Source organism: Tamandua tetradactyla, chromosome 2 (assembly GCF_023851605.1).
Source record: "Tamandua tetradactyla isolate mTamTet1 chromosome 2, mTamTet1.pri, whole genome shotgun sequence".
NCBI classification, from domain to species: Eukaryota; Metazoa; Chordata; class Mammalia; order Pilosa; family Myrmecophagidae; genus Tamandua; species Tamandua tetradactyla.
In genome coordinates this window covers 50,037,049-50,051,151 of record NC_135328.1, presented here as the reverse complement: position 1 = coordinate 50,051,151, position 14,103 = coordinate 50,037,049, and the positions used below count along the sequence as shown (strand labels likewise).

Here is a 14,103-nt window from a genome sequence, read left to right as displayed (position 1 = left end):
TGGGAGCAGAAGGATGTCTTGAGTTACGGTAGCCTCTAGGGTCTCTGGTACTTAAGTTATCAAAGTGGAAACTCAGCATGGCAACTCTGGCTTCCTGAGCACTGGAAAATGAGGACTCAATGTTTCTGTTTCTGGCTTAGCTCTTGGGACACCCTTGGCAGCCTGAATCTGTAATGATAAGACTGCTTAGTTCAAGACCTGGGTCACTTTGAGGAAAGCTGTTTCCAAGCTTCGGAAGCAAATTTCACTAGGTGTTCTTTCTTCTTTGTGGGTCAGTTGACATCACTGTAGACAAGACCTATGTGGGTGCCTATTGAGGGGTCCAACTCAAGACAGGACTGCCTCCCTTTGCTTCCACGGTACCATGCCTGGGTGAACTAATATGCTGTTAGGGCCAAAGATAAACAAGAACTTTCCTAATGTTATGGCTTTTCAAGCTAAAACCATAGCTTTTTTCCAAGCTTTAGAAGATGATCAGGATGGCAAAGCTGGTGATACAGCAGTTAGAGTAGCAACAACAATCAATTATTACTATTATAGCTATCACTTATTGAATGCTTACTCTATGCCAGTCAGAATACTAATAGCTTTAAAAGCTTAGCTCATTGAAATCTCACAAACTGAGATAGCTTCCATCTTACAGACAAAGAAACTGAGGCTTAGAAAGGCTGGTTTAGTTGCCCAGGATTATATGACTAGGAGGTGGGGAGGTTGGAACTTGAACCCAGGCTTGTCTGACCCCAAAGCTGGGATTCCAGGAGCCATTCACAAAGGGTGTTGGGGCTGTGAATTTTTCTTTGGTTTCGTTGCTGGCAGAACATCTTTATGTATCTACCTGGTTTCATCATAGATCTTTTAAAGGGCATGAGTCACCCTATTAATAACACCTTTCATACAAAGAATAATGTCATTTTCTCTTTACATTTGCTTCTAGCAAAGCTCTGAAGCTGTTTGCTCCCAAGCTCCTTTTAGGCAAGTCTTCTGTGGTAATGAGCAACATAAACTGTTCACTACTACCTAACAGATGCTACTATCATTTGCTTGGAGACAATATGGGAACTACGGAGGCTTCCTTACCTCATCTAAAGAGCCATTTTCCACTCTGAATCTTCCAGCTCTTTGGATGGCTCCATCAGCATCACTGGAAATAAGCTAGGGAAAAAAGAGTGCTCAGTTAGATAACTGGGTCACCATTTACAATGCTTCTACTGTCTGTATGTATCCATCCTATAATTCTACTCTCATGGTCTTTAGGAGTTCAAGTGTGAGGAACACCAAGTTCATTAGAATGGAGGACCAAGAGCATTAAATCTAAATTTGAGCGTCCCACCCAATCAAAATGGAGTGAAATGCTTCAGAGTTCCGTCCCTCCCCAGAATCTTTGAACCACCAGCAAGATCTAGCAGAAACATCTTTCTCAAAGCTCCATAAAACAGTTAAAGCACCGCAGTGACAGTGAGAGTGCTCAGTCAAGAAAAAGGCTACTTACAAATGGTAGGATTTCTGAGTACATGGGTGGTTCAGTGGTAGAACGCTTGCCTTCCATACTGGAGACCAAGGTTTAATTCCTGGACTATGTAGCACCACCACTCCGTCCCCTCTCCCCACAAAAAGTGGTAGGATTTCTTGGCGTCCTGGTTGACCTATATCCCACCCCTCACTGGCTCAGCACAGAGTCAGCCAATACTGTGGATCCCTGGTCCCAGTAACCAGAAGGAGCAGAGTAACCCTTGTGTACGTACTGGGATCATGTATATCTGGCCTGATCTGTATCATGGTGGCCTGAGGGACTCGCTATCTCAGAACTTGCCCTGCATACAGAAGTTTTCTTACAGAACCAACAGAATACTGTGGGAAAGCAGTTAAGTAATGCTGCCTGGGTCAAGGGATTGCTGGCTATAGGGCATACAGTGCAGTGCCTGGGACCATGAGGGAACTGTTTCCTAGGGAAAAGGAGATATTCTGAACTTTTAAATAGGGGAATTCCTAGGGTTACATGCACATGCCCAAGACAAGACTTCTGTGCAGAAAGGATCAGGGTGGCCCCTAGGCTTTGGACTGGAATTAGTCTTTAAATTCATCACATGGATAATTCCTGAAGGAGAGCACTAGCACTGATAAATCTGCAAGGACTAGAAAAGATGTTTTCTTTTGTTCCTTGTTCTTCTTCTTCTTTTTGGTTAGTTCCTGGCATTCAGGGAAAACTTTGTCATAACACCAGTAGGACACAAGGTTAAAGAACAGCTCAGAAGTCTAAGTTCCAGTGATAACTCATTAAAATATCACAATGTCCAGGTTTCAATAAGAGGTTGCAAAACATACAAAGAAATAGGAAGCCATGGGCCAGGTAAAGGAGAAGATTAAAGCATTAGAAACCTTCAAGGAGGAGGACCAGACCTGGAGACCTGTCAGAAACATGTCTAAAAAAAAAAATGGTCCTAAATATGCTCAAAGAGCTAAAGGAAAACATGGACAAAGAGCTAAAGGAAATCAGGAAAATAACAGATGAACATCAACAGAATACAGAGAGAAGGAAATTATGAAAAGGAACCAAACAGAGATGAAGACCACAGTAACAGAAATAAAAAATTCCCTAGAGGAATTCAGCAGCAGACTGGAGCTGGCAGAAGAAGGAACCAGTTAACCTGAAGATAAGATAAGTAAAATCATACAGTCTGAGGAGCAGAAAGAAGAAAGAATGAAGAAAAGTGAACAGAGCCTGAGGAACCTGCGGGATACTATCAAGTATATCAATATATACATTGTGGGAGTCTTAAAATGTACAGAGTTTCTACTGGAGACAATGGAAAAGTTTTGGTAATGGATGGTGATGATGGTACCACAACATTGTGAATGTAACTGACAGCACTGAATTATATATTTGAATGTGGTTAAAAGGGAGAAATTTTAGGTTGTATATATATGTTCTAGAATAAAATATTTTTAAAAATTCAGAGAATTCACTGTTCTTTCTATCTATCTATCTATCTATCTATCTATCTATCTATCTATCTATCTATCTATCTATGTCAATACACTTTCTTAAACTACCTCTGTTGTAAGTCTTAAAATTGGTTAGCTTTGTAATACTAGTAGTAGTCAATAAGAGGGAGAGATAAGGGGTTTGGAATGCTTGGGATTTTTCTTTTTATGGAGTAATGCAAATGCACTAAAATGATCATGGTGATGAATATACAACTATGTGATGATACTGTAAACCACTGATTGTACACTTTGAATGTACTGTAAGGTGTATGAAGATATCTCAATAAAATTACATTTCAAAAACAATCTGCAACAACACAGACAGTAAACCCTAAGTTAAACCATGGATCATAGTTAATAATATAATCATAAAAATGTGCTCTCAACAACTGTTAACAAATGTTCCACACCAATGCAAGTCATATATGGGAACCCTGCATTTTATGCATGATTTTTCTCTAAACTCATAACTTCTTTTTTTTTATTTCTTTTTTTATTTTTTTACATGGACAGGCACCGGGAATCGAACCCGGGTCCTCTGGCATCACAGGCAAGCATTCTTGCCTGCTGAGCCACCGTGGCCCGCCCTAAACTCATAACTTCTCTAATTAAAAAGAAAAAAGTAAACAGAGCTTGAGGAATCTGTGGGACAAGTACCAATCCCAGAAGGAGAATAAAGAGAGAAAGGAGCTGAGCAAATATTTAAAGAAATAATGTTGAAAACTTCCCAAATCTAATGAAAGATATGACTATACACATATATTCAACAAACTCCAAACAGGATAAACCGAAATAAACTGAGGCTGTGGTATAATATAAACAAACTGTTGAATGTCAAACATAAAGAAAGAATTCTGAAACTTGCAAGAGAGAAGCAACATGTCATGTACAAGGGAGTCTCAATAAGATTAAGTGTCAATTTATCATTAGAAACTATGGAGGCAAGAGGGTAGTAGAAGTTCATATTTAAAGTGCTGAAAGGAAAAATTCCCAGCCAAGAATTTTATACCCTACAAAACTGTCTTTCAAAAATGAGGGAGAGAGAGCGATAACATTTCCAGATAAAGAAAAGCTGAGGGAGTTCATCACCACTAGACTGGCCCTACAGGAGATGCTAAAGAGAGTTTTGCAGGTTGAAAGGAAAGGACAACAGAGAACAGATCAAAGCCACATGAAGAAATGAAGACCTCCAGTGAGGGTAATGACACTGGTAACTATAAATGCCAGTACTACTAATTTTCAATTTGTAATTCCATTTTTTATTTCCTACAGGATCTAAAAACAAATGCATAAAAGGTAATGATAAATCAGTGGTTTGGAACTCATAATGTATAAACATGTAATGTGTGAAAAGAACTACATAAAGGTCAGGGGACAGAGAGTATAAGAACATAGTTTGTGTGTACTACTGAAGTTAAGTTGGTATCAAAGCAAATGAGATTGTTATAGATTTAGAAGTTAATTTTATATAGATTTAGGGTTTAATTTTAAACCTCATGGTAACTATAGAGAAAATACTGGAGAATATGCAAGTTCAAAGAGACAAAAATTAGAATACAAGTTGCCTGGGGGTGGGGTCAAAGATAATGGGTACAGGGTTTCTGTTTAGGGACACAGGAAAGATTTAGGAAAGGTTTAGTTCGTTAAGAGGGAAGCATTTTGGAAAAAGCTTCAGAGCCTGCACAGCCAGAGACCATTGGTGATATAGAAAGAAAATGCCCCCAAGGAAGCTGTGTGAAACCAGAAGCTGGGAAAGAAAGCTAGCAGACATCACTATGCGCCTTCCCAGCTGACAGAGAAACCCTGAATGTCATTAGCCCTTTTTTTCAATTTTTAAATTTATTATTATTATTTCAAATAGTTTCATTGACAAATCTTTATACATATGTAGTGTATATGTGGTGTACAATCAATGGTTCACAGTATCTACCAGTCCTTTCTTGAGTCAAGGTATCTTTCTCTGGATGCCTTAGCTTGGACACTTTTATGGTCTTAGAACTGTAAACTTGCAACTTAATAAATTCCCTTTCAAAAAGCTACTCTATTTCCGGTGTATTGCATTCTGGCAGTTTTAGCAAACGAATACATGTATGTTCTCACAATTAAAAAAAGAGCAACTAAAGAGACAATGATAATGAAATGCAATACATGATCCTAGATGGGATATAACACGGGAGGAGAATAAGCTCAAAGGGCCATTATTGGGGCATATGGAAAAAATTGAATTATAGATGGCAAGTGTTCTAGTTTGCTAGCTGCCAGAATGCAACACACCAGAGACGGATTGGCTTTTAATAAAAGGGGATTTATTTTGTTGGTTCTTCAGAGGAAAGGCAGCTAAGTTTCCACTGAGGTTCTTTCTTACGTGGAAGGCACAGGATGGTCTCTGCTGGTCTTCTCTCCAGGCCCCTGGGTTTCAACAACTTTCCCCAGGGTGATTTCTTTCTCCATCTCCAAGGGCCTGGGCTGAGCTGCAAGTGCTGAGATGAGGAATGCCAAGCTGCTAGGCTGTGCTATGTTGCGATCTCTCATTTAAGCACCAGCCAATTAAGTCAAGTGTCACTCATTGCAGCAGACACGCCTCCTAGCCGACTGCAGATGTAATTGGCAACAGATGAGGTTCACGTACCGTTGGCTTATGTCCGCAGCAACAAGATTAGGTATGCTCACCTGGCCAAGTTGACAACTGAATCTAACTAACACAGTAAGCCTTATTATCATTGTCAAATTTCTTGAACTTGATAATTGTACTTAAGGTGGCTAAATAGTAAATTCTTTGTTCTTGGGAAATGCAGTAATAAGTATTCAAGGAGCATGATGTATAAAACCTACACTCAAGTGTTAAGAAATTGGATTATTAGATAGATAGACAGGTGCAGATAGATAGAATGATAAAGCAAATGTGGCAAAATGTTAAAATTGGTATATGTCGTTATCTGGAGGAAGTAGGTGTATGTTGTAGTTCTCTGTATGGGGTTTGTATTGTTTTAGTAACTGTCCTGTAAGTTTGAAAGTATTTCAAAATAAAACGTTTTAAAGAATCTAAATTTGAACATCTTCCAAATCTGAAAAACATTAAAGTGATGTTCTCTGGAACAATGGCTTTTATACACATCACATGTGAACAAGTGGTTGCTCACAGATGGCAAATCAGAAAGCCAAGTCTCAAGTTCAGCTTGCCTTCACAGGAAAGTCTAAAGAACAATTAATGAACTCAAGAGTCTACTAACATCAGAGAAAACTCTGTGGTTCAGCAGTTTTAAACAGTTTCCAAAAGGCATCAGCTGGTCCCTTCCAAGGTGAACCGTCTATATTTTCACTCTGGCAATGAGAAGCATGCAAACAGACAGCATTCACAGGGCTCAATGCTTGAAAGAGATGAATGAAAAGTAGATCAAGGCTTGGCACATGAGTCCTAAAATTACTGACTCAGTATTTAACTTATTTTTTTCTAGATTAACTTCTAGATTTCTCAGTAGCAACTTGGAAAAATGGCATGCCTTTTTTTTTTTTTTTAACCTTTTAAATCTGCCCACAATTTGCAGTGAAGATTTGCCAACAGATTCCATATCCTAGACTCATGTGAATGCATATGCCTGAGGGACACTTCTCATCACTCTAACACAATGCTTAACCAGTTAAATAGCTACTCATTTTCTTAAGAAAAATTATCCCATATATTCATTCGTGTTCAAAGAGATATGAAGACATGAAAATAAATGGAAAAACTTAAAAGAAAATCCCATCAATTTCCCCAGGGAAAATTATTTAAAATACAATGACAAATTTTTTCATGATTAACATAAAAATATCAGTGTCAGATATTTGTTGAGTACTTCTAGATGTCATGCACTGTTCTGTCCTTTACAAGTATTATCTCATTTAATTCTCATGACACAACATAAGGTATGTACTATTGTTACCAACTTTACAATTGAGGAACTGAGGCATAGAGAAGTAAAATAACTAGCTAAGGCCACATAATTAGTACCTCATAGAGATGGGATGTGAAGACAGACAGACAGACGCCAGAGGCCCGTTAATTTCACCGGACTGCTACCCTACCTAACTGTCTTCTATGGAATGTCATGAGTAAGTTCCAGCTTTTATACTAATTTCTACCCTCAAAATTATTTGTAAAAACAAATAAAAAGACTTTTATGTATATGTTTATTCATGTATGGCATCAGATTATTCATTGTCTGTAAATTGGATGAGTAATTTAGTTCAATTCTAAAGTGCAAAAGGAAGGTGGATGTATTAGTTAGGGTTCTTTAGAGAAACAGAATCAACAGGAAATATTTGTAAATATAAAATTTATAGACGTGTCTCACATAACCATGGGACCGTAGAGTCCAAAATCTGTAGGGCAAGCTGTGAAGCTGATGATTCCGATGGAGGGGCTGGACGAACTCCACAGAAATGGCTTGCGGGCCAAAGCAGGAAGAGAGCCTGTCTTTTCTGAATCCTCCTTAAAACGCTTCCAGTGATTAGATTAAGCAGCACTCATTAAAGAAGACACTCCCCTTGGATGATTACAAATGGAATCAGCTGTGGATATAGCTGACGTGATCATGATTTAATTCTATGAAATGTCCTCATAGCAAAAGACAGGCCAGTACTTGTCCAACCAAACAGGTACCACCACCTGGCCAAGCTGACGCATGAATCTGACCATGACAGTCTACCCCTTGTCAACTTTGCAGCTATGCTCATCACCTTAAACCCATACCTAATTTTTAAACAGAAAACAATAAAAGACATTTTTTTTCCTGACCTAACAATACTCAACTGTCCTGTATATAACCGGAAATACATTAAATCTCTCCAGAAAAGGGTGCAAGTCCTTGGGTAATATTCATTCTTAAACTTGATATCTCACAACTTAAATAATATAACATGAACAAAATGGCATTACAGTCCTCATTTCTGAAACTGATCACGTGACTGTAGTTCATATTTATCACTACCTCCTTCCACTATCCATTCCATGTTCCCTTTACCTTCAGCAAGCACTTCAGCTGGCCGTGGTTCTTTGCCTGGTGGGGTGACCCAAACCTTCATTCCTGAAGTTTCAGAGCCATTGGTAGTCCTGCCTGGATTGGGTTGATGTAGTTTTCCATTGATTTTAATCACAGGGCACGGTAGTACTAAAAGATGCCCTAGGGGATCTCCTATATTCCAAGAAAATTCTTCTTTACCTCCATTGTTAGTGGCAGTCTTATTTCCCCCTGAGAGTCAGGGTCAATCACCCCAACCAAGAATGTAATCCCTTCTTGGATTGTTGATCCAGGGACATGAGTAGCCCAAAGTGACCAGGTGGCAGTCTTAGATTCCAGTTCAATGGAATCATTGTTATTTCTCCTGGTGGAAGCACTCCTCCTTTTGGAACTAAAACCTGTAGACCAGCAGAGCTCAGGGTCGCAGGGACAGGAAGCAAAAATTTTCCTAGTGGGATCATTAGGGGTAATAGTGAGCAGTGCCACTCCCATTTCCACCCCTTGGTTCCTGGACCCATGGATCCTGGCTATGGGAGAAACAGCACCATAAAGCAGATGCTGATTCATTCACACACAGCTTCCTGGAGAACATTACCCCAGTCCTTCACGGTATTGCCACCTAGTTGGCACTGTAAATGAGTTTTCAAAAGGCCATTCCACCGCTCTATCAATCTAGCTGCTTCTGGATGATGGGGAACATGGTAAGACCAGGGAATTCCATGAGCATGTGCCCATTCCCGTACTTCATTTGCTGTGAGGTGTGTTCCTTGATCAGAAACAATGCTGTGTGGAATACCATGACAATGGATTAGGTATTCTGTAAGCCCACCTAGTAAGAATACTTTCAGGTATTCTGAAAGTAGTTTTGGCAGAAGCATTGTGTGCAGGGAAAGCAAACCCATATCCAAAATATGTGTCTATTCCAGTTAGAAAAAATCACTGCCCCTTCCATGAAGGGAGTAGTCCAGTGTAATCAACCTACCACCATGTAGCTGGCTGTTCACCTTGGGGAATGTGCCATATCAGTGTGGGTCCTTGCTGCTGGCAGATTGGGCATTCAGCAGTGGCTGTAGCCAAGTCAACCTTGGTGAGTGGAAGTCCATGTGGCTGAGCCAATGCATAACCTCCATCCCTACCACCGTGGACACTTTGTTCATGAGCCCATTGGGCAATGACAGGAGTTGCTGGGGAAAGAGGCTGACTGGTATCCACAGAATGGGTCATCTTATCCACTTGATTGTTAAAACCTTCCTCTGCTGAAGTCACCCTCTGGTGCACATTCACACGGGACACAAATATGTTCATGTTTTTAGCCCACTCAGAAAGGTCTATCCACATACTTCTTACCCAGACCTCTTTGTCACCAATTTTCCAATAATGGTCTTTCGAAGTCCCTGACCATCCAGCCAAACCATTAGCAACAGTCCAGGAATCAATATATAAACGTACTTCTGGCCAGTTCTCCTTTCAAGCAAAATGAACAACCAGGTGCACTGCTAGAAGTTCTGCCCACTGGGAGGATTTCCCCTCACTACTGTCCTTCAAGGACACCCCAAAAGAGGTTGTAATGCTGCAGCTGTCCACTTTCGTGTGGTACCTGCATATTGTGCTCAACCAACTGTAAACCAGGTCCAAGTTTACTCTTCCTCAGTCAATTCACTGTAAGGAACTCCCCAAGAGGTCTGGGGAAAGGCTAGAGTTCTTCTGGTCTGGAAAGAGAAGGTAATGTGGCAGTAGTGGAGACCATGGGCATTTGGGCCACTTCCTCATGTAACTTACTTGTGCCTTCAGGATCTGCTCTGGCCCTATCTTGTATATACCATTTCCATTTTATGATGGAGTGCTGCTGCACATGCCCAACTTTATGGCTTGGTGGGTCAGACAACACCCAGCTCATGACAGGCAACTCAGGTCTCATGGTAACTTGATGGTTCAAGGTTAAGCCTTCAGTCTCAACTAAGGCCCAGTAGCAGTCCAAAAGCTGTTTCTCAAAAGGAGAGTAGTTATCTGCAGCAGATGGTAAGGCTTTGCTCCAAAATCCTAAGGATCTGCATTGTGATTCTCTTATAGGGGCCTGCCAAAGGCTCCAAACAGCATCTCTATTTGTCAGATACTTCCAGCACCATTGGACCTGCTGGATCATATGGTCCAAATGGCAGAGCAGCTTGTACAGCAGCCTGGACCTGCTGCAGAGCCTCCTCTTCTTCAGGACCCCACTCAAAATTAGCAGCTTTTCTGGTCACTCGATAAATGGGCTGGAGTAGCACAACCAAATGAGGAATATACTGTTACCAAAATCCAAAGAGAAGAACTAGGTGTTGTGGCTCTTTTTTGGTTGTAGGAGGGGCCAGATGCAGCAATTTATCCTTTACCTTAGAAGGGACATCTCGACATGCCCTATACCACTGGATACCTAGAAATTTCACTGAGGTGGAAGGCCCCTATATTTTTGCTGGATTTATCTCTCATCTTCTGACAAGCAAATGACTTCCCAGTGAGTCTAGAGTAGTTGCTACTTCTTGCTCACTAGGTCCAATCAAGATGATATCATCAATATAATGGACCAGTGTGATGTCTTATGGGAGGGAGAAACGCTCAACATCCCTGCAGACAAGATTATGATATAGGGCTGGAGAGTTGATATACCCCTGAGGTAGGACAGTGAAAGTATATTGCTGACCTTGCCAGCTGAAAGCAAACTGCTCCTGGTGGTCCTTACTAACAGCTATTGAGAAAAAAGCATTTGTCAGATCAATAGCTGCACACCAGGTACCAGGGGATGTATTGATTTGCTCAAGCAATGCTATCACATCTGGAATAGGAGCTGCAATTGGAGTTACCACCTGGTTGAGCTTACGATAATCCACTGTCATCCTCCAAGACCCATCTGTTTTTTGCACAGGCCAAATAGGAGAGTTGAATGGGGATGTGGTGGGAATCACCACCCCTGCATCCTTCAAGTCCTTAAGAGTGGTAGTAATCTCTGCAATCCCTCCAGGAATCTGGTATTGCTTCTGATTTACTATTTTGCTAGGTAGGGGCAGTACTAGTGGCTTCCATTTGGCCTTTCCCACCATAACAGCCCTCACTGCATGAGTTAGAGAGCCAATGTGGGGATTCTGCCCATTGCTCAGTATGTCTACACCAATTATGCATTCTGGAACCGGGGAAATGACTACAGAATGGGTCTGGGGATCCATTGGACCCACTATGAGGAACCTGAGCTAAAACTCCATCAATCTCCTGACCTTCATAAGCCCCCACTCTGACTGGTAGACCAGAGTGATGTTTTGGGTCTCCTGGAATTAATATCACTTCTGAACCAGTGCCTAATAATACCCGAAATATGTGATCACTTCTTTTTCCCCAATGCATAGTTATCCTGATAAAAGGCCTTTGGTCTCCTTGGGGAAGGCTTGGAGGAGGATTAACACAGACTGTGGCAGTGTAACAGGGCTCTCCCCCAAAAGGACCTGGCCTCCCCTTCATTCAAGGGGCACTGGGTCTGTAAACTCTCTCAAGTCTGGCCGTGACTGTGTTTTCATAATTCAAGTTACACTTCTGTTCACTTAACCTAAATTCTTTTGTTTATACAGTTCAAACAAGAATTTAGTAGACTGCCCATCATTGTATTTCTAAGTACCCCATGAGTTACTAGCCAATGTCACAAATCTCTACAGGTCAGATTATTTTGACTCCTGCTCTGAGTTTGCTGTCTATTATAATAGCCACATCTACCCTGTTGTTGGCGATTAAGTGCTGCCACCTGGCTTCTGCCAAAACGGGATCTGGTAATCCTCATTGTGTTTAAGAATTCCAGCTCAGTGACAGCAGTTCCCACAGTAATATCTGACCTACAGAGAAGTGCAACTACAGAGCTCTTCAGGGATGATGGCGCTAGTCTCACAAATTTATTTCTCACTGTTCTGGTAAAAGGTGCATCCTCCGGACATTCCTGGGGGGTCAGAGCAGGCTTTGCATGATAAATCCACTCTAACATTCCAATTTCTCTAAGCCTCCAGATCCCCTCATTTACATTATACCAGGGCAGTTCTGGCATTTCAACCTTAGGTAATGTCGGCCACCTTTTGATTCATTTCAGCCAACTATCCAAACAAACTGTTAATGCCTTTTCTAACCCCTCAAGCTATAACATTAAATGGAGAATCTCTGCTTAGTGGGCCCATATGAATAAATTCAGACTTACTTGGCCTTATATGCTGTTCTACTTTGCTAGCTGCTGGAATACAACACACCAGAGACGGATTGGCTTTTAATAAAAGGAGAATTATTTTGTTAGTTCTTCAGAGGAAAGGCAGCTAACTTTCCACTGACATTCTTTTTTATGTGGAAGGTACAGGATGATCTCTGCTGGTCTTCTCTCCAGGCCCCTGGGTACCAACAACTTTCCTCGGGGTGACTTCTTTCTGCATCTCCAAAGGCCTGGGCTGAGCTGCGAGTGCTGAGATGAGGAATGCCAAGCTGCTTAGGCTGTGCTACGTTGCGCTCGCTCATTTAAGCACCAACCAATTAAGTCAAATGTCACTCACTGCAGCAGACACACCTCCTAGCTGACTGCAGATGTAATTAGCAACAGATGAGGTTCATGTACCATTGGCTTATGTCCGCAGCAACAAGACTAGGTATGCTCACCTGGCCAAGTTGACAACTGAATCTAACTAACACATATGCCTCTCACCATTATTTCATACACTTAAAATCCATTGCCACACATATCCCTCTGTTTTCTGTCTATATAAATTGGAAAACACACAGTTCTTTTGGAGTATAATGTACCTCCTCATGTGTGATACTTTGCACCTGGCACCTTTAGGGGCCTGTTGGGACCTTAGTCTAGTTATAAGTCTGGAAGAAATGAGGGGCGGTGGGGGTGGGTCATGAAAAGAATTAGAAGTATCTTCCAAGCCATTTACTTCAGGGCATTCATTTGCAGTTTCATCTGGTGAAAGAGGATTACTCACTCTAGGGCCAACCCCTTCATGTGGAGGTTGCGTGGCCAACTCCTCAAGGCAAGCTGGAGATGCGGTGACTATGTCCTCAGGACAGAATGTTAGAGAGTTATATAGAGAAGACTCAGTATGACCTAGGGTTTCAACCTCTCCAGTGATATCATTATCAATCCATATGTCACCATCCCATTTTTCAGGGTCCCAGTCCTTTCCAATTAATGCCCTCATTTTAACAGCAGACACCATGCAAGACTGAGATTTCAGTTTACATTGTAAAGTTGCTACCCTAACAATAAGATTCTGAGTCTGATTTTCAGAGATATCAAGTCTACGGTTACAGGAAATAATGTTCTTTCAGGACACTCACAGAAACATCAACATCTCTCAGACCACGCTTAAGCTTCTCGTTTGAAGTCTTAAGCCCATCCCCTTCACTCATTAACATATACAGTATCTAACAACAACCAGCCAACATCTCCATACTTACTGTTTCCACAAAACTCTGTAAAGGTGTCAAAAACATTATCCCCCAAAGCCTGGCTTCGTTCAAGTGAAGCATTAGAAGAATCAAATGGTGATATTTTGACTATCTCTTTTGCCAACTCACTCCATGGACTGGGAGTGTCATTCTGATTATGGAAATCAGAGTCCTTAGTGCCTTTGACTCCAGTCAATTTAGAAAACCATTCATAAAAAACCAGTTTTAAGATTCTGCTTCCAAGAACCACTCCTGGTATCAAGTTGTATTAGTTAAGGTTCTCTAGAGAAACAGAATCAACAGGTAATATTTGTAAATATAAAATTTATAGAAGTGTCTCACATAACCATGGGAACACAGAATCCAAAATCTGTAGAGCAGGCTATGAAACTGTCAATTCTGATGGAGGGGCTGGACAAACTCCACAGGAGAGGCTCACCAGCCGAAGCAGGAAGAGAGCCTGTCTCTTCTGAATTCTCCTTAAAAGACTTCCAGTGATTAGATTAAGCATCACTCATTAAAGAAGACACTTCCCATAGCCGACATGATCATGATTTAATTCTATGAAATGTCCTCATAGCAAAAGACAGGCCAGCACTTGCCCAACCAGACAAACAGGTACTACCACCTGGCCAAGTTGACACATGAACCTGACCATGACAGTGGATTT

The 14,103-nt window shown here is 41.2% G+C and overlaps 1 protein-coding gene and 1 long non-coding RNA gene across 8 annotated transcripts in view; one reads left to right on the top strand and one right to left on the bottom strand.

Annotated features, from left to right (window-relative positions):
- GARNL3 (GTPase activating Rap/RanGAP domain like 3) overlaps positions 1 to 14,103 on the bottom strand; it is a 254,850-nt gene that overhangs the window by 146,880 nt on the left and 93,867 nt on the right. For all 7 annotated transcript variants that reach the window (XR_013169397.1, XM_077145391.1, XM_077145397.1 and 4 more), the window contains exon 4: positions 1,078 to 1,152. Coding sequence is in view for 6 of the 7 variants with exons in the window: in XM_077145391.1 (XP_077001506.1) it covers positions 1,078 to 1,152 (75 nt within the window). In the remaining variant the exon portion in view is untranslated. The remainder of the gene's footprint in view (positions 1 to 1,077; positions 1,153 to 14,103) is intronic.
- Positions 1 to 14,103, top strand: part of LOC143670656 (uncharacterized) — a 90,011-nt gene that overhangs the window by 3,034 nt on the left and 72,874 nt on the right. The window lies entirely within an intron of this gene.